Source organism: Zalophus californianus, chromosome 4 (assembly GCF_009762305.2).
Source record: "Zalophus californianus isolate mZalCal1 chromosome 4, mZalCal1.pri.v2, whole genome shotgun sequence".
Lineage (NCBI taxonomy): Eukaryota > Metazoa > Chordata > Mammalia > Carnivora > Otariidae > Zalophus > Zalophus californianus.
Window position 1 is genome coordinate 27,104,345 of NC_045598.1, and position 19,752 is coordinate 27,124,096.

The 19,752-nt window shown below is 34.8% G+C and overlaps 1 protein-coding gene across 7 annotated transcripts in view; it reads left to right on the top strand.

Moving 5' to 3' along the window:
• Positions 1–19,752, top strand: part of ZMYM4 (zinc finger MYM-type containing 4) — a 131,507-nt gene that overhangs the window by 70,243 nt on the left and 41,512 nt on the right. For 6 of the 7 annotated variants that reach the window (XM_027597758.2, XM_027597747.2, XM_027597713.2 and 3 more), the window contains 8 exons: positions 1,410–1,934; positions 3,616–3,677; positions 4,037–4,207; positions 10,989–11,073; positions 11,314–11,569; positions 16,690–16,864; positions 16,978–17,190; positions 19,584–19,734. In XM_027597758.2, the coding sequence (XP_027453559.1) occupies positions 1,410–1,934; positions 3,616–3,677; positions 4,037–4,207; positions 10,989–11,073; positions 11,314–11,569; positions 16,690–16,864; positions 16,978–17,190; positions 19,584–19,734 (1,638 nt within the window). The remainder of the gene's footprint in view (positions 1–1,409; positions 1,935–3,615; positions 3,678–4,036; positions 4,208–10,988; positions 11,074–11,313; positions 11,570–16,689; positions 16,865–16,977; positions 17,191–19,583; positions 19,735–19,752) is intronic. The other variant, XM_027597763.2, reaches the window with a different exon arrangement.

Consider the following 19,752-nt stretch of genomic DNA (forward strand, 5'->3'; position numbering starts at 1 on the left):
ATGTAGATGTCTACAGTAAGAGATGTGGAGTGTTGGAGTGGTGCCATGTGGAGAAGATTGGAGAGATATTAAATAGTACAGTTGACAGAATTTGTCCAGAGGGAAGGAGAATTGGACTGATTCTCTTTTCATGAGCAAACTGCTGGCTTGGTGATGCTGATCAAGTGATGGAAATACAAGAAGAGTATGCTTGGAATGGAACATGATGAGCTTGGTTTTAGAAGTACTAAGTTGACGATCCCTAGGGACTTAGAGGAGCTAGGTGAATGTGGAGATCTGAATCTTGGAAGAAAGGTCTAAGCTAAAGTGCTTAGGAGGTTCACAGCAAAGGTGAGACCTATAGTGGTGAGTTAAACAGTCCCGAGTGTATAAAATGAGAAGAGAACTGGCATATTGAGAGCATCAACAGAGGAAGAGGTAATAGGAAATAAATTAATAGACTAGTTAGAAAGATAGGAAGAAGTATAGTGTCATAGAAACTAAAGGCCTTTATTCCAGGAAGGATACACCACATAAGGATTGAAAAAAATCAGTTGGATTTGACCATTAGGAAATCACTGAAGATCTTAATGAGAGCAGTTCCAATGCGAAGTTAGGACCCAGGTTGCATTAAGTTCCAAGGATTCATGAAGTAGAAACAAACCATTGTAGACTTTTTCTCTAGAGGTTTGACTGTGAAGGAGAGGTGAATGAGGGCTGGGGTTGGGCCGGGAGGTTTTTTTGTTCTATTTTGGAATGAGAGATGTGAACATGTAGTTTCAAACAGTAAATAGTTTTTAAATTTATTCTGGCTTGGGTAAATTTTATTCTCTATGTTTAAATATTTACCATTGTAAACATTAACTGCTGTCTTTATTAGAGTTAGACCAGAGACAGTGAGACTTAAGACAAGAGACTTGGGTTCTAATCTCACTTCCCCAGAATAATCACTATAATAATTAAAATTATCACTTGTATTCCCTTCTGTGTGTCAGTCACTGTGTTAAAAGGCCTTTTATTACATACTATCATTAATCCTCACCACAAATTAATCTCTAAGGTGAGTATTATACTGTTTGATAGATAAACCTGAGAGCTTACTTCTCAGGATCACGTAGATTTTTAGTGATCACACTATGATTCTAACATAGATATGTCTGATTCTGAAGTTGGTACTTTTTTTCTGTATCACATTGCCTCCTTTCTAACCTAATATAGCTTATCAAGTTTAGGTCCCTGTTTCCTTATCTGTCACATTGGATAGTCATATCTGTCACACCTATATCAAGTGCTAATTGAATACTGTGCTCTTATTTTCTACATTTTGTTTGAAAAGAAAAATTATGTATTTGGTTAAGTACCAGACAGACCTTATAAATGTGGTCATCTTTAGCACTATCATTTGTCTAAACAGTATTTTACTTTTTAAGGTGGTGGTATCATGGATACAGAAATGTCTGAAGATATAGACCACAACTTAACTCCTACCCTTGACAGCATGTCTTATGGAATGCCGAATCAAACAGGATCTGAAAATTCATTGCTGGATGAAGATGATTATTTTTTGAACTCTGGGGATCTTGCAGGAATTCCAGTCGTTGGTAGTGACAATGAGGATGAACAGGATTTTAGTTCAAAGGACAATCTTGTTTCTTCAATTCATACTGATGATAGCTTGGAAGTAGAGAGAAGAGTCACACAGCATGAATCAGACAATGAAAATGAAATACAGATTCAAAATAAATTAAAAAAAGACTTTCCTAAACAGTTTGATCAGGTTTCTGTCTTTAAGTCAATACGGAAAGATTTTAGTCTAGTAAGAGAAAACAGCAAAGAGACATTTTCTGGAAAGGAGAAAAATAGAGACCTAACTTATCATGAACGTGAAAAACGGTTGGATAAACCCCATAAAGAGTTGGATTCAAGGTTGAAAAGCAGTTTTTTTGATAAAGCAGGTAATAATTGTTGGAATAGAGCCATAAAACACAGTAAATAACAACGTACTGATAACATAGCTTTTATTACTTGTGATGCTAAGCGAAATATGAACAGTTAAATTCATTGTAAGCTTGTCATTTTTCTTTTATCCTTGTTCTTTGCAGAGTGACTGAATTTCTCCCAGTAACTTTTGGTAATGGTAAAAATGATTGAAAAATAGCTCTAAACCTCATTTCTCCCTCCCCTGGTTGCAATATTTTGATGAGAAGGCAAGATACTCAAGTCACCTGTTCATTTTCTTTGGTTGAACATTGGAACCTGAAGTTGGATTTAACTTCTTTGTGCTGTAAGCACTAATTCAAACTGCTGTCCCACAAATCAGTCCAAATTAGGGAGGGTTTTTCTATTTGATAACATTTCTATTTTATGTTTTAGAAGTTTCTTGAGGCCCCCTCTTGAGCCTCTTTGCCCAGTATACCCTATACTGTAGCTCCAGTTCCATTCTTGAATATGTCACATATTTTCTTATTTCTTTGCCTTCTTTTCCCCCTGCTGTTCCATTTGTCTGTATGTCCTTTTCTTTCTTTGTATATATGCCTGTAAAAGTACTTCTAGCCAACAGTGCCTAACTCATAAACCTCTTCGACTCTGTAGTCATCCCTAACGTCTCTACATGAAGAATGAATTGTTTATCTATATTTCCATAGCATTTTGTTTATACTTCATTATTTGTAGTACTTACAGTATTATACTTCTGTATTTGTTTTGCCTTACTTACCAGCATAGGAGTTTATTGAGGACCAGATTGTACCTTATTCATCTTTTGTATTCTTGGGGCCTAACCTGGTGCAGTGAAAATAGTAATATTTTAATAAATGTTTAATAGATATGAAGGAAAGCAAGGTCTAATATAGCAAATCTTATATTTTTTCTGACAATGCTGGGAAAACATGGGAGAAAGAACAAATCAGTATTATTAAAAAGAACAGTTAATTTACATATCTATTATGTACCAGGCTATACAAGGTATACTATATTTTTCAGTACATATTATTCAATATATATTTTTGATATCCCTACATGGGTTAAATTATGAGGGTATTTATCCTCAAGGAACATAATGTCTAGTAGTAGAAGGGGTAAATCAAGTAGTAGAAGTATCAGTGACCAGTTGAATAGCGTAAGATTTAATTTATAATTAAAGACAATGGTAGAATTTGTCATAGGGCCATGCAAGATTTCTTTCAAAGAATTGAAACAGTGTTTTTGGTATTCTTAGAAAAAAGCTGATTTTTAACTCAGTGGCCAGAGAAGGTTTATGGAGGAGAGGTGGATTTTGAACTGAGCAGAATCTGGAAGACCGTATAGGGATTAAGGTAGATAAAGGGGCCTTGGAATGGTAAAGCAGAAATGGGGAAGAACAAACACAAGTAGTTTTCAGAGCATAGTGACTAAAGTAACCACTTTATTTAGGTTTGAGCAAGGAAAGTGTAAGGTGAGGCTAAAAGTAAGGTGGGGCCAGACTTTTATTTGAGTGAAACTATCTTTTGGGTATTTTTTTTGGGACCCATTTCACTCTAATGAGCATCTTTATTGGACAAGAGAGGTGATTATCAAATGATAGCTTTTTAGGTCACTCTTTATAAGATTTGTTATTCATATACATGTGTTTGTTTTGTTTTTTTTTTCTTTCAATAGCTAATCAAGTTGAAGAAACATTACATACCCATTTACCACAAACCCCAGAAACAAACTTTAGGGTAAGTTTTCAGTGTGTATGTAGATTGCTGTAACTGTGGCAAGTGTCAAAGTTTTCTTTATGTCATTTTCTAAACTGTAACTATATGTGTTAGGTAGAGCACTGATTTTTTTAAAAAATTTGCTTTATTATTTGGTAAGGACATCTTTGAAGGTGTTCTGAGAAGCCTCAGCTCTTAGTTTCTTTATTGTATTTGATATTTAGACATAGATCTAGATCACTTTTACTTTTAGGCGTAGGGACTCTAATGAATAGCCATAGAGTTCTTCATTTCCAAATGAGCTTATCTTTGGGTGTTGAACCTGAAGAGGAATAATTTTTAAATCTGAATATTTATTAATCCTTTATATTGTGTTTTAGGATTCCAGCTATCCATTTGCCAATAAAGAATCCATTGGTTCGGAACTGGGGAATTCCTTTGCATCAAATATTAGAATTAAAGAAGAACCTTTGGATGATGAGTATGACAAAGCAATGGCACCACAGCAGGGACTACTAGACAAAATTAAAGATGAACCTGACAATGCTCAAGTAAACATTTCACCTTTACTTTCCCCCTTCTTTTTTGTTCCACACATGAATTACTCATTTGAGAGAGGAAGTTCTTGATTAAGAAGTGAAGTAGTTTGTTGACAGTGTGAGAGTAGACTCTTAATGAAGGTTGAGGTAATTTGAATTATCTTGTGAGAATAATGCTAAGGAATCAAGAATTATGTGAAACTTTTCAGTAGTGATTTAGACCTTTAATCCACTTTGTTCTTTAATACCACTTTTCTGTGATTTTTACAATTTCAGTGCAGGACTAGGGAAAGTGAGTTTTCAGGGATTTGAGATTGATACAGCAGACATGGTTGAAGGTTTACGGTTGTTCATGAGTTTATGTTGTGATTGAGTTTATATAAGGTAGTAATAAGCCTTTTGCAGTTATTGCTAATGAAGTACACACTCTATATGGATTTAAGGATTTGGGGGGAGGAATTAATGGACAGGTTATCTTTGAAAGAATTAATTGATTGAAGAACCAGTTAATTTGATCAGTGGGTTGGAAGGTAAAGGAGGCTTTGATAGGTGAAATGGGATTCCAATTTCGGATCTGTAATTAATCAGGGGATCAAGTTCTGCTATTTCAAGATTGCTCTGGAGGTAAAAGTTCCAGAGATCCTGTAACTGAAGTCCTGAAATCAGTGAAGATACCCATGTAGTTAATGATATTACAGTGGTTGAAATGGAAGAAAAAAGTTCTGTCAGGTGCAGTAATCATTTTGGAGTATACGAAAGGACTGAGGGATGAGTGCACAAAGTCAGCAATTACTTGAGGGTGCCTCTGTTTTACACAGATGGCATGAATTCAGATGCTGAGAAGTAAAGATAGCATGAATTAGTTATTTCTCTGAAATGACATTTGATCTGGAGAAAGGTTATCTTTCCACATGTTTCTATTGTTTTGGAGGGCTGAGAATGTGAGACTTCTGTAGAAGAGGTTCTTTCATTCAGATGTCTGAGCACGGTTTCTCAACCTTGGCACTATTGACATTTGGGGCCAGATAATTCTTTGTTGCGAGGGGCTGTTCTGGGCGTTGTAGTATGTTTAGCAGCGTCCTTGGCCTCTACCTACTTGATACCAATAGAACCTCCACCCCCCAGTGTCTCCAGACATTGCCATATGTCCTGTGGGGGGTGGGGGGGCAAAACTGTCTGCTGTTGAGAACCACTGTTCTATAGTAAGGAGATGGAAGAATAGATATTTTGTATGAATCAGATTGATAGTTAAGCAGGAGTTTCTTGGTGCTCAGTGGAAGGTAGCTGTATACGGTGGTGGTGATGATAGAGCTTTAGGAGCTGGATGGTTATGAGTGTGGTGGCAACACAGAAGATGGCAGAGTAGGAATATGAAAATAGTTAAATACAAGGTAGATTGAAAGCATGCTAAATGCACTGATAACCTAGGAAAAGTTCATGTGGCACTGTATGCTTCAGAAGACCACAAACGTATCTGTTGTATACAGGGAAGATTTCCCGTCTCTTTACATGCCCTAATGTGGACATGGGAAATTCGTAAGAAATCATAATACTGGCAGGGATCCAAAGGCATCACTCTTTCTCTCTATGTGACCCAGTGGCACTTTCTTTAGGATGGAAAGGCAGTTAGAGCAAAGACAAAATAAATACCTTCAGGGAAGAGGGCATCAGGAAGGATTATTTGTATTACTTTTTTTAAAAAACATTCAGTGGTTCCAGTGGTTGGGGAATACCAATAGGATGGAATTGTTAGAAACACCTACATTTTTATACACTATTCAGAGTGTACTAATGTGTTATAAAATGCCGAATATGAGGTTTCATCATGATTACAGGAAAGAACTTCTCAAAGGCTCAGCACCTGATTGATTGGATTCTTCGGAACCAAGCAGGAATGTGTATAGGTCCTGGGCATAAGGTCCAGAGGCATTCTTTACCCTGACACTACAATTAAGGCAGTCCCAGCATGTGAGTGGATAAACCTAGGTTTTCTCTAAGAAATTCTTTCTTTTATTACCACATCAATTCTGTAGGATCAGATCTTTTATAATTCTTCTAGAAATCCCTCCAGGGACCTTCTGTTAAACTATAGATACCTGGTCTTTCTTTTCTTTTCCCTCTTTCCTTCATTTTCCTTTCCCTTGCCCTTTCCCGCCCCTCTTCCTCCCCCTTCTTCATTGTCCTGTTCCTTTAAGGTATTTCTCTACCATGACCATTGGAAACCTGTATTTTCGCTGTTCAATACTGCTTAATGCTTTATCACTCTTACTCATTTCCCATAGACTGGAAAAGGGAGTTCCAGTGTATTATTTTAATAGTCTCTAAAACAGTACTGTTAACCTAACTCTCATAAAATACTGATAGGTTTAACAGTTGTGGTCAGGCTTCACTTTTGACTATCAATCTTTAGTAGTCTAACTTTTCTCATGATTAAGATCATAGCTTTAGCTCATTGCCCCTTTGTCAAACCTATTTTGGATTTTCTCTTTGCTTAACTTGTAGTTTTGCTTTCTGCTCACTTCCTAATTCTCTTTTTTACACAATTCATTTTGGTGTCAATTTCGTTACTTTCCATACTTTCTTTACTTTCAAAAGCACCTAAAGTGTTGAAATTTGTGCATATATATTTAAAGACTTCTACCCATTTGTTCTTGATTATTTCTTCAGTTATGATTTTCTGGGTTCACCAGTTGCCATCCTCCTGCCTCTGTTATTGGCATAATACCATGTGGCCTTCCAGTTTCATTTCTTTATTCAGATCCCCATTGCATGTTACTAAATTTTCTGTAATATTTTTACAGGTATAGATGCTTTTATGTGTACTATGTTGTTTCGTCTTTCTTACATAAGATGGCCAGAGTAGGTAATACTAACTCCATTTGTAGATGAGGGAACTGAGGTTCATAAAGGTTAAGTTAGTTACCCAAGGCCATGTGGCCAGGAAGGAGCCACTATGGGGCCGTAATCAAGGTCTTATTATTATCAGTCTGACAGTCTTTATATAAATAAAAGTTGTTTCATTTTTTAAAATGCCTAGAGAAGATTTTAAAATAGAAACTTTAAAGAGCCAGGAACCTCACTTTTCCTTTTCCCCTTTTCTATAGGTTCTAAAAGTTTGAAATTCAGTGAATACTACATTAAAGCCCTGGTTTTTTCCTCCTTTGCTCATAGCAAAAGAGCCAATTTTAATCTCATTAAAGTAAATGAATTAGGATGGGAAAGCAGTTGTCACAATAATGAGTCATATAGTTTTAGAAAGTGGAATGCAATAATTAAATGTTGGGGCTTTCTTTAGGTATGTCAGATTAATTTAGCCAAAGGTACTGGGTTCTTCGTTTCTGTAGTACTGTCTTGGGGTACTGATATGTGTCTTCCTTTATGGTAAAGGGAAGGTAAAGCTATTGATAAAGGATTTTTGTTTTGTTTTGTTTTCTTTGACACTTGCTTTTCTGCTTCTGAAAGTCTTTGAGTCATCAGATTTTCACTTCTCAAGTTATTAGTCATTGTTTATAATTGTTTGTAAAGTTAGTCATTATTAGGGGGTTACTGGCAGAAACATGATTCTGCCTTGAAGGCATTCTGGGGTGTATAAGTAGAGTACTTAAGATACATACTTATTTTACTATGTTACAGAAGTAATATGTACTTGAGGCTTAAGGAAAAATCAGAAGTTTGGAATAATTGTCATAGACAGTGAGAAAAGGAGCTGACTGGAGACCATTAAAGTATGCCAATGAGTATTGATTTTGGGGGGAGTTTTCTGAGATGAAAAAAAATTTTTTTTTACTTGAAGTTTGTTTTAATATATAACGTTGGAATGTCAGGATGAGTCAATAATAGGAAATCTTTTAATACATTACTTCAACTGGTCAAATAAGACTATGAATAGATGTATAGATGCAAAAAGACTTCTCATGTAATTTATGCATTTCTTATAATAGATACTCTTTTAATCATGGTGAGGAAATATCTGCTTCAGATTAATATCAATCATTAAATTTAAGAGTAAAATGATGGAAACCTGTTAATGATTACTAAAAGAACACAAATTACTGACGTCAGCATTATTATTTAACTCTTGCTGGATTTTCGACCTAGTACATGTTAAAGAAATTAGAAGAAATAGTGGAAAAGGGGAGACAAAATTATCATTTGCTAGTAAGGATCTTTATTAGAGAATTAAGGGAATTCATGAAAGTTCAGGGAAGTAGTTAATTGAATTTTAGTCATATAAAAGAGCAGTATTTCTGTAAATCATTGTTTCTCAGATAATACGAAAATATATAGTATTCCTTTTGGCAAAGCAACTTTAAAAAGTACTTACGTCAGATAAAAGACAATTTGATAGAATGGAGAGACTTTTTAAATGTAAGGTGTCAGTGATTCCTAAATTAAGATCGAGTTTCGATACAATTCTGATGAAAATATCAGTAGGTTCTGATGTTTTGAAGAATAGGCATGTACACACACAAACATTACACATGTGTTCTAAAAAATAGTTTGATAGTGGCGGACTATTAAATGGTTAAACCTGTCACAATTAGGTTTATTAGGATAGTGTGATATCCTAAAATTAGGCTGATAATGGGGCACCTGGCTGGCTCAGTTGGTAGAGTGTGCGACTCTTGATTTCGGGGTCGTGAGTTTGAGCCCCATGTTGGGGGTAGAGTTTACTTAAAAAAAAAAAAATTAGGCTGATAATGATACAGAATAGATTGCCACAGAGACATTTTTTAAACAATTTGGTATGTTAACAGTGAATGGAAGGAATTCAGTAATTATTCAGAGAAAGGGAAAAAATGCCCTTTAAACCTCAAAGTAAATAAATCCCAGGTGGATTAAATTAGGGGTTGGCAAATTATCAGCAGCATGCCAAATCCAGCTTGCTTTCTGTGTTTGTTTTTTGTTTTTCTGTACACTGTTCTTGTAAATAAAGTTTTATTGGATCATTGTCACATTCATTCATTTATATTATCTGTGGGTGCTTTTGGTCTACCAGGGCAGAGTTGAGTAGTTGTGGTAGTATGGCTTCCAAAATTGAAAATATTTAGTATCTGGCCCTTTGCAGATAAAGTTTGCTGACCTCTGGATTAAAGGACTATATTAAAAAACAATGAAACCATTTTCTTAGTATTTTATTGTGGAAGTACAACTTTATGAGAAATCAAAGGAATCACAAAGGTAAAAACTAGATTTTTGGCATAGAAATGGAAACTTCAGTAAAAAATTGTAAAAGTAAATATTGAAAAAATGTTGGTAACATGCTATAAAAGTTAATATTGGTACATTATAAGTGGATATTACAAAAAGAATTGCAGATTGAGACAACAGTGGGGAAAGACTTTTAAATGGCTTTTTACACAAATTGCTAGAATAAATCTAATTAGAAGTTTAAAAAAAAAAAAAACCCGTCATTGTGTATCAGGAACATTGTGTACCTTTTTACCTAGTAATTTCACTTCAAGAATCCTTCCTTTAGAACATAATGCTAAGTATGAGAGTATGAGTATTCACAGAGATGTTCATCATGGTATTTCTGATTATACCAAATGTTGGGAAACAAGTGGACTGACAGTGGGTTATGGTTATATATTCTCAGTGTCATGCAGGACCATTAAATTGGATACTGAGGCCAAAGGAAAAATCAGTAATACCGATCCTGTCTTTATTTATATAAGTTTTCTTGTTTTGTTCCTCATGGATTGTACATTTAAAAAAATATTGCATTAAAATATTATCTTGATTACTGAGATTTTTGGTACCTTAATTTTGTGCCTGAGGCAAGTGCCTCACTCACCTCATCCCAGTCTCATCCCTGTGTAATCTGATATGTCTATTAAATAATATACCTATCAATATTTCTCAAACGTGAGTAATGGACCAGATACCTCTTACCACAAAAAAAAGGGGTTATGTTGGAGTTGTCTGAGAATTCCAAGAATAAGAGGTCTGCTGGGGTTTTGCAAGTTTCAATGTAATAAACAATGAATGAAAATAAAAGTTAAATCTGCCACTTACAGATTTCACAGTGAAATAATATAATTGTAAAAACAACAGCACTGAAACCTTGTAGTATAACTCAGTTATATGTGGTTATTCATGATGAAAAATATGTTTATATTCACCAAAAAAGTCATTGAAATAAATACACAGTTTTCAAAAATATTCTCTTAGAATTCTCAGACTCCCTAGAATATATCTGTAGACCTCAGGGATTCTTTGAATCCAGCTTATAAAACACCAATGTAATAATAGGCAAATGTTCGATTGACTCAGTGATCGAGAAATCATTTTATTAGAATGATATATTCAGTTTAATTACAACTATGTAGAAAAATAAAGCCTTTGAATACAGGAGGGGAAAAGACTGGAAAGACATATACCAAAAGAATAACGGTGGTTTTGGTGTGATGTAAATATGAGTAGAATTTTTTCCTTATTTCTACCTGTCTAAACTTTGTATAGTGTGTATTACTTTTATAATAAACAGCAACTTAACATACTGTAATAGTAAGAATTTTCAAAAATAATTTAAATATCTGGTAGTGCTACAGGCTAATTGGGTAGCTACTTTCATTTTTTACCTCTTAATTTTTCAGCATATGCAAACCTATTATACCCTTACTGCAATTACCGTTTGCTTGCTATTATTTCTTATTAATGGTAATGTAGTATGAACATTTTGTCCGCCCTGTGTAGCCAAAGTAAAATGTATTGAATGTCTGGATTTCTTTAGATACATTGTATTAATTCTTTTCTGTAAGTATTTATTTATTTATTTTCTTTTTTAAAGGAGTATAGTCATGGCCAACAGCAAAAAACTCAAGAAGGGGAATTGAAAATTAGTGCTGTCTTTTCAGTCAGTGGCAGTCCTCTTGGTAAGAAACAGAACTGAGTAAATGCATCATGTTTATTTATTCTGACCGGTATGATGAGAGGAAGTATCTGCTTGTATTAGTAAACCAGGCCGTTCTCTGCCCATTTGGAATGGCTTTAATTATATATTGCATAATTAGTTTTGGGTTTCAACACTGGTTCTAGAAGAGAAAGAAGGATATATATCCTTAAAATTCAGACAAAAAGTAAAACATTTTTTCTTTTCTTTTCTTTTTTTTAAGCTCCACAGTTGACTACTGGCTTTCAGCCTTCACTGGCGTCATCTGGCATGAATAAAATGCTTCCTTCAGTTCCAGCCACAGCTGTCCGAGTTTCCTGTTCTGGTTGTAAAAAAATCCTCCAGAAGGGGCAAACTGCTTATCAGAGGAAAGGGTCTACTCAGCTTTTCTGTTCCACGCTGTGCCTCACTGGATATACAGTTCCACCTGCCCGCCCACCGCCGCCTCCCACCAAGAAAACTTGTTCAAGTTGCTCAAAGTATAGCAGAATTCTAAATTATCTTCTTTGTTTCCTTTTAAAGTACTCTGTTCTTATCTGTATATTATTTAATTTTCTACATTTCCATGTTTATTGAGTAGTCCCACAGCATGTTGCTGCTCTCAGGTTTTCCTGTTTTTTAAAGATTTATTTATATGAGAGAGAGCAAGCGGGAGGGAGGAGAAGAGGGAGAGGAAGAAAGAATCTCAAGCAGACTTCCCGATGAGCATGGAGCTTGATGTTGAGGGGCTTGCTCTCCCGACCCTGAGATCATGACTTGAACCAAAATCAAGAGTTGGGCGCTCAACTGACTGATCCACCTAGGCACCCCTCTCAGTTTTTCTGAATACTAGGTGCTCACCTTATTTTAACTGCAAATAATGTGCCTTTTATATATTAAGAGATGTTTTTGAAACAAACCTTTCCATCCTTTTTAGTTGAGATGCTTTATAAATGAAAACTATACCATCATGTAATAGCACAGTATTTTATCTTAGAGGTAATAGATACTTAAATCCACAAATATTTAAAGTTATGTATCTTGTTATCTAATTGGAATTCATTTAAGACTTACTTTAAAAGGACTCCAGTGTATATATTTTTTTTATCTCCTCAGTATCTCTGAACTACCTCAGAGGTTCCAGTTTAGTGTTTAATATCGAAAGACTATGACCTTAGACCTTGATAAGGTCTTTCTGATATATTTGAAGAATATGAATTCATTTTGTTTGATTTGGTATGGTGATTGTTAGAAACTGCTTAAATAAGTCACAGAAAGATGAATAATGCTCTTGTTCTGAAACACTTTGGCCTCTATTATTAAGCTATTCAAACCACAATTTAACAGTTTAGATATTTGTATTTATACTTCCTCACATGAATCCTTCCCTTTCTCTGTCTGGAAAGGGAAGAAGATGCTCCCTCTTCTGGTTTAGTTGGAAAAAGGCATTTGAGAGACTTGAAAGACATTTGAATGTGGTTAGAAGTATTTCTGGTAGTTACGTGGCTTCCTTTTATGTTTCATGTTTCATTTAATGACAGTAGACTTCTTTATAATGTTTGAATTATAAAACATACTTTTAAAAGTGTGTACTTCATTAATTCTAAGATTAAATCAACTTGAAAATTATTTTTATAGGGTTTTTTTGTTTTGCCATGAGATAATTTCATATAATAACTTCCTCTTATGCTTCTTTATTTAATTCTACTTTAGTGATTGGCACTTTGTAAAATTTCAGTTTTATTTCTTCTTTCATTATAATAGTCATAGATATTTTCAGAGATATATCAGTGAATTTTAAAAATGATCGTAGAAAACTCACAGAAGTTTTAAAATGTGTGCCCTCTTTCTGTCTGTGTTTTTAAAGTCTTGTCCGTACATACTATTCTTTTCATCTAAATTTATTATATCCCTTTGGTTTGCATAGCGTTATCTGGAGATAGGTCATTTTCACCTACATGTCATGTCTTATCCATCTTGATCATATGTAGTTGTTATCCTTTAAGATTACATTTGTCTTTTGTTCTCTTTGGTCTTATCCATAAATCTTCCATGTTTTCAGCCTGTCATTCCTTGACTCTTAACTCTTCTACCTCTTCATTCATTCACTTATCTATTATCCTTTTTTCACCCCTGTTCTTTTCCATTTGCCTCTTACTCTTCTCTATCAGGTATTCCTTACCTGCCTGTCTCCTCTGCCTTTTCTTCCCCATTTGCTTTCTTTTCTCCCCTTCTCATTTTATAGGATGTCTTTTCTGTTGCTGCTCAGCCCTCAACCCCTGATCAGTCTTGATTTTCCTTGCATTCTGTTTTACTTCCTGAACTACTCTTTCATCTCCTTTTTACCACTTTACCTTTCCTTCCCTTGTTTTCCTTTTTTTTTTTTTTCCCTTCAACATGGGCTTGAACTCACGACCTTGAGATAGAGACCTGAGCTGAGATCAAGAATTGGATGTTTAGGGACGCCTGGGTTGCTCAGTCTGTTAAGCGACTGCCTTCAGCTCAGGTCGTGATCCCAGGGTTCTGGGATTTAGCCCTGCATCGCGCTCCTTGCTCAGCAGGGAGCCTGCTTCTCCCTCTGTCTGCTGCTCCCTCTGCCTGTGCTCTCTCTGAAAAATAAATAGATAAAATCTTAAAAAAAAAAAATAATCGGACTCTTAACTGACTGAGCCACCCAGGCGCCCCTGTTTTCCTCTTATTTACACAGTCATTACAGCAATTTGGGATAGTCTGGTTTATCTGACTATAAAATTGTTCAATTGGATCGATCGTACCTTAAATATAAGGAAATTGGATTCAAAAAAGTTAAAATATTTCCTCAGTGTCACATAGCTGGTTAATTTTGCTAACACCCCGCCCCCTGGCCCCCATGTAGTCCATATAATCAAACAGGTTTGATTTGTAAATTAATCCCTTGAAGGATCCCAAGAAGGATTTCAATTTAATTTGAATGGGTGGAGGTAGAAAAGATTTCCTTCCTGATAGCCACTATTTTTATAGACCAGTAGAAATATAGCAGCAGCACTTAGGTTACAAGAAACTCAATAGCTATTTGAAGTAACAGTTTTATTTTTCTTAATCTTTTATTAAGCATATCTCTTAACATCTTGAATTTAACCTAAACTCTGAGTATATTTTGGCTAATTATCATTTAATTTTCAGGTTTCTTTAGTAATAAGGACCTAACACTGTTTTTAAAAATCTTTTTCAAATCCTCTTAAAAGAGGTAATTTGGAGGATAATTTTTAAAATACTATTAGAAAGATCAGATTACTTGATATAATGATACTCAAGTAACTATTTGAGGATTTTCTGTATCATTTCTGAATTTTTACTATTTGGAATCAGATATAATGTATAATAAGATGTAATGTAGTTGGATGCTAGGCATACTGAGGGGAGTGAGACATATACCTACTTTTATTCTTCCTTGCCTTGATCCATGCTGCACCCCAGCCCTTATCTCCTTAACCTTCTAGGAAGCTCCTATTTAAGATGCAGCTAAAATGTCACCTTTTGGGTAGGCTTTCATGTCACATATTGTCTGAAATAATTGTTTCTTCGTTTCTGTTTCTATTGTACGTTATGCTTTTTCATAATTGTTTCACTTTTATATATTAAGGATGCTTCTGTTATGGTATTTTATATGTCATTTGTCTTTTTGTCCCAATACACTGTGAGCTCCTGGAGTGCATGCTTGTACCATATTGTGACACAGTGTATAGCTAGTGCCTGGCTCAATATAAGTGCTCAATAAATACCTATATAAATGAAATACATTAAAACCTAGGGACGCCTGGGTGGCTTAGCTTGTTAAGCGTCTGCCTTCATCTCAGGTCATGATCCCAGGGTCCTGGGATCAAGCCTCATTTTGGGGTCCCTGCTAAGTGGGGAGCCTGCTTCTCCCTCTCCCTTTGCCTCTCCCCCTGCTCATGTTCTTTCTTTTTCTCTCTCTCTGTCAAATAAATAAAATAAAAAAAAAACCAACCCCTAATTAAAAAATAACTGGGGCGCCTGGGTGGCTGAGTTGGTTAAGTGTCTGCCTTTGGCTGAGGTCATGATCCCAGGGTCCTGGGATCAAGTCCCGCATCGGGCTCCCTGCTCAGCAGAAAGTTTGCTTCTCCCTCTGCCTGCTGCTTCCCCTGCTTGTGCTCTCTCTTTCTCTCTGTCATACAAATAAATAAAATCTTAAAAAAAACTGTGAAGGCAAAAACAAATGCAGAAAGTAGAAGAGCCTAGAGCTACTAAGTATAGAAGATGAGGTATGGAGTTATGTATTATAGCATATGAGGTGTTCCTTGTGATGATTCCCATTATGTTTACTGTTATGTTTTATTGAAGCAGAGATATTTGTAATCTTTTCTAAAAAGTACTCTATTAGTGTAATCTGTTTAAGATGCAAGAATGAGTATAATGGTTTATATACTATTATGTGGTGTGCACTCATGGGAGGGAGACAACATTTAGAAAATTTCCATAAAGGCATTTTTTTCCCATTGGCTTTTTCTTTTTTTTTTTAAGAGAGACAGTGAGTGTGAGCATGAGCCAGGGAGGGGCAGAGGGAGAATCTCAAGCAGGCTCCATGCTCAGCCCAGAGCCCAACTTGGGGCTTGATCTCATGACCCTGAGATCATGACCTGAGCCGAAATCAAGAGTTGGTCACTTAACCAGGAGCCCCTTCCATTGGCTTTTAAAATGGTTTACACTTAAACGATTTAATAAACTGCTATGTGGGAGCACTGGTTTGGGGGTAGGATAAGGTGTAGAGCGGTGGGGGGCCTTAGAAGTGTTTTAATCTTCATTGCCTTTGCTACTAATGCTTACAAATTAAATTATTTAAAAATAGAAGTACTCGATTTTATATAACTATGCTAGAATATACACTGTGTGGCTTGAAATGTTATTTTTACATTTATTTATTAACGATTTTACTTTTAAGTAATTTCTACACCCAGCATGCGGCTCTCTCTCACAGCCCTAAGATCAACAGTCTTGTGCTCCACCAACTGAGCCAGCCAGGTGCCCCTGTATTTTTACTTTTAAAAGATGGTGTTTTTAAAGTTTTTCAAGTGTAATATATTTTTAAAGAATATTTTGAAAATATGAAAGAGCCTAAAGAAGAAAATTAACATCTGTTATAATCCTACCTATTAGAGATAATGAATAAAACTTTGATGTATATCCTTTTAGTCTTGAAACACAGTATACTAATCCTCCCAACAGTTCTATGAAGTAAGCCATGTGTTAGTTCTGTTTATAGAACAGAACTTAAGGATCAGAGCAATTTATCCATTTACCCAGGAAAACCCATGTGTTTTTTATTTAAATATCAGTGCCCTTTCCATACATATATATATAATTGCCTCTGCTTTATTTATTTATTTATTTTAAAGATTAGAGAGAGAGCATGAGCGGGGAGGAGCGGGAGAAGCAGGCTCCCCACTGAGCTGGGAGCCCGATGCAGGGCTCGAGCCCAGAACCCTGGGATCATGACCTGAGCTGAAGGCAGACACCTAACCGACTGAGCCACCCAGGCGCCCCTGTTTTATTTATTTTAACTGACAAAAAGGAAAAATACAAATGATACTGTGGCTTATTTTATTTTTGTTATCATTTTTAGAGATATTTTAAATCCAAAGGATGTGATCAGTGCCCAGTTTGAAAATAGCACCACTAGTAAAGATTTTTGCAGTCAGTCATGTCTATCAACATATGAACTGAAAAGGAAACCTGTTGTCACCATAAATACGAACAGCATTTCAACCAAATGCAGCATGTGTCAGAAGAATGCTGTTGTAAGTCATCTTACTTTTGGGTGGGAGATCCAGGGAGATCTAATGTTTGTGCTTAAAAGAACAGCTTTTAATGGTTTCTGCTCGTTGTTGATTTGTTGTTTTTCAATTTCTAGATTCGACATGAAGTTAATTACCAGAATGTGGTACATAAACTTTGCAGTGATGCCTGCTTCTCGAAGTTTCGCTCTGCCAACAACCTCACCATGAACTGTTGTGAGAACTGTGGAGGCTACTGTTATAGTGGCTCTGGGCAGTGCCACATGCTTCAGATAGAGGGCCAGTCTAAGAAGTTTTGTAGCTCAGCATGTGTCACAGCATATAAGCAGGTACATGACTGTATTTAACCCCAATGTCTTTGTTCCTTTTAGAAAGATCTACTTGTTTTGGTAGAACTTACTTATGAAAATACTGTCACAAAAATACTAAGATGTTATTTTTTTTAAGATTTCATTTATTTGTCAGAGGGAGAGAAAGAAGATGTTATTATTAGCTTAATATTTTTACATATAAATAGTTGTCAAATGAATGTGTATTAAAAACCCACTTGTAGAGTTTTATAAGTAGCATATTTTTCTCTTCATGCATTTAAAATACATGCTTTTAGGGCATGGCATTTGTATTTCAAATATGATTCATGTTTTTTAACAGTATTTTGAAAATGCACAAAGAAGAAAAATAATGCATCTCCCAGAGATACCCATTTTCATCTTTTTGGTGAATAGTTTTCTTTGAAATATATTTTTGGTTTGCATATAAGTGTATACTTTTTTATTTGATAAGGTAAGGTCACAAGTTACATATATATTCTTGCCATCAAATCCATATAGTTGAAATTGCAAGTCAGAAAATAAAAGTCTTACAATTATTTAAGAGGTTTTTCCTTCATGAAATAAGAAAAATAAATGTAGGTTATATGTTATTTTGTGAATTGATGAGGTTTATAGAAGATGAATCACATGAATGCTGTATGACAAATGTCTGTTAGGCAGTTTCATTTTTACTATATTTGTATTTTGTTAGTAAATTTTGATCACAAATTAGATTTTAAAATTCATAAGTCCAAAGGAATATTTTTAATTTTACAGTACCTTCCTGTTTCAATGCATTAGCTGATCATTCTTTTTCTTAAAATTAGTGAATCTTTATACAGTCTAACAAGATTCATGAATGTAATGTCATTTGAGAAATTTCTTTTAAATTATTCTTAATACTTTGCAGTGATTTTGGAATTTTCAGTGTTATATGGTGTTTCCATTTATTCTTATTCTGAAGCACATTAAAGGGGCTTAGCTTTACTATTTATTCCTTCCTCTAGAAACACATTGGTTTTGCCCTCACAGGGAGAGAAAAGACAGTATCTTCATGAGCTTATCCTTGTCCAAAAGACTTTTCTTGATATTGTTCAAGTACTAAAAGTTACTTGGATTCAGTCCATTGAAAGATGGTTCATATTCCACAAGAGAAGGAGAAATAGGTTGAATCATCTTAATTTTAAATTATTTATTGTTTTTAATTTAGCCAATATCTATAAATTTCTCACATATTAATATGTACTATAGTGTAGAGAAAGAACGTGAATTTAGAAGTAAAGCAGATCTCAGTTTGATTCCTTGACTTTCTATTGAAATAGAATTTTTACCTGGGGAAAGCCGTTAAACTCCCTAGGTCCATTTTCTTATCTGTGAATGGATATTATGCTACTACTGTTACTGAGATGTTGTTAGAATTATGTGAAGTAAGAATGAGAAAGCACCTACTATAGAAACTGGCATATTGAAGATGGTCATATCTGCTGCTTTCTTTCCTTCGTCATATATAATTCATTAAACAAACATTAGATGTGATTCCTGTTTTGAGGGGCTGCTGCCTCCTGGGGGAGATAGACCTACAACTGAGTAGAGATGGTATGATGGAAGTATTATGGTACAGCAGGGCACAGATCAGTTCTCCTTGATAGGACAAGATGAAACTATCAGCAAAAACTTCACAGAGATAATGGATACTGTATATACTTCATAGGTTATCCTGAATGTGTGATATGTTAGTAGTATTTAGCATTATTTGCTGCTGAATCCCTAATTTAGTGGGAACTTAAGATAACAGACTCATTGATTGCTTATATTTAGACACTTGTGATATCCAAAGTTTGTTCCCACTTTATTGCTTACTTGCTTACTGCTTTGTGTGCTTCGTTGTTATTAGTGGTAGAATATTTAGTAGTGAATTTTCTAATTTTATTCTCTTGAATTCACATTTAATTGCCATATATAGCACCTTTTGTGAGGGGGAGTTCTTCTAATTTTTAGCATAGTGTAAGAGCATGAATTCCCTGTTGTGTAATTTTTTAAAATTCCATTTTTAAAACTATAGTTACAATCAATTAATAGATCCCCAAATTAATTGCCAGGTTGTGGTCAGCATTATTTTTTAATGAAATAGAATAGAGTGGAAAATAGAAACATGCATCACATGTTATTATAATTTATATTGTTTTATGAAACTTTTTCAGTTTTATATACATATATGTGTAATACACAAAACTTCGGAAATATGTACTGGGTCACTTTGTAAAATTTATTTCTTACTGAGGATTGTAATCATAAAAGTTTGAAAGCCACTAATTTAAAATATTTCAACAGTGTTAAGTATAAACATTTCAAAGAATTATGCTTTTACTTATAATTTGGTAAAAATGAATGTTATTTTATTCTCTTAATAGAAATCAGCCAAAATTACACCATGTGCGCTTTGCAAATCATTGAGATCCTCAGCAGAAATGATTGAAAATACCAATAGCTTGGGAAAGACAGAGCTTTTCTGTTCTGTTAATTGCTTATCTGCTTACAGAGTTAAAATGGTTACTTCTGCAGGTAATACCGGTTTCATAA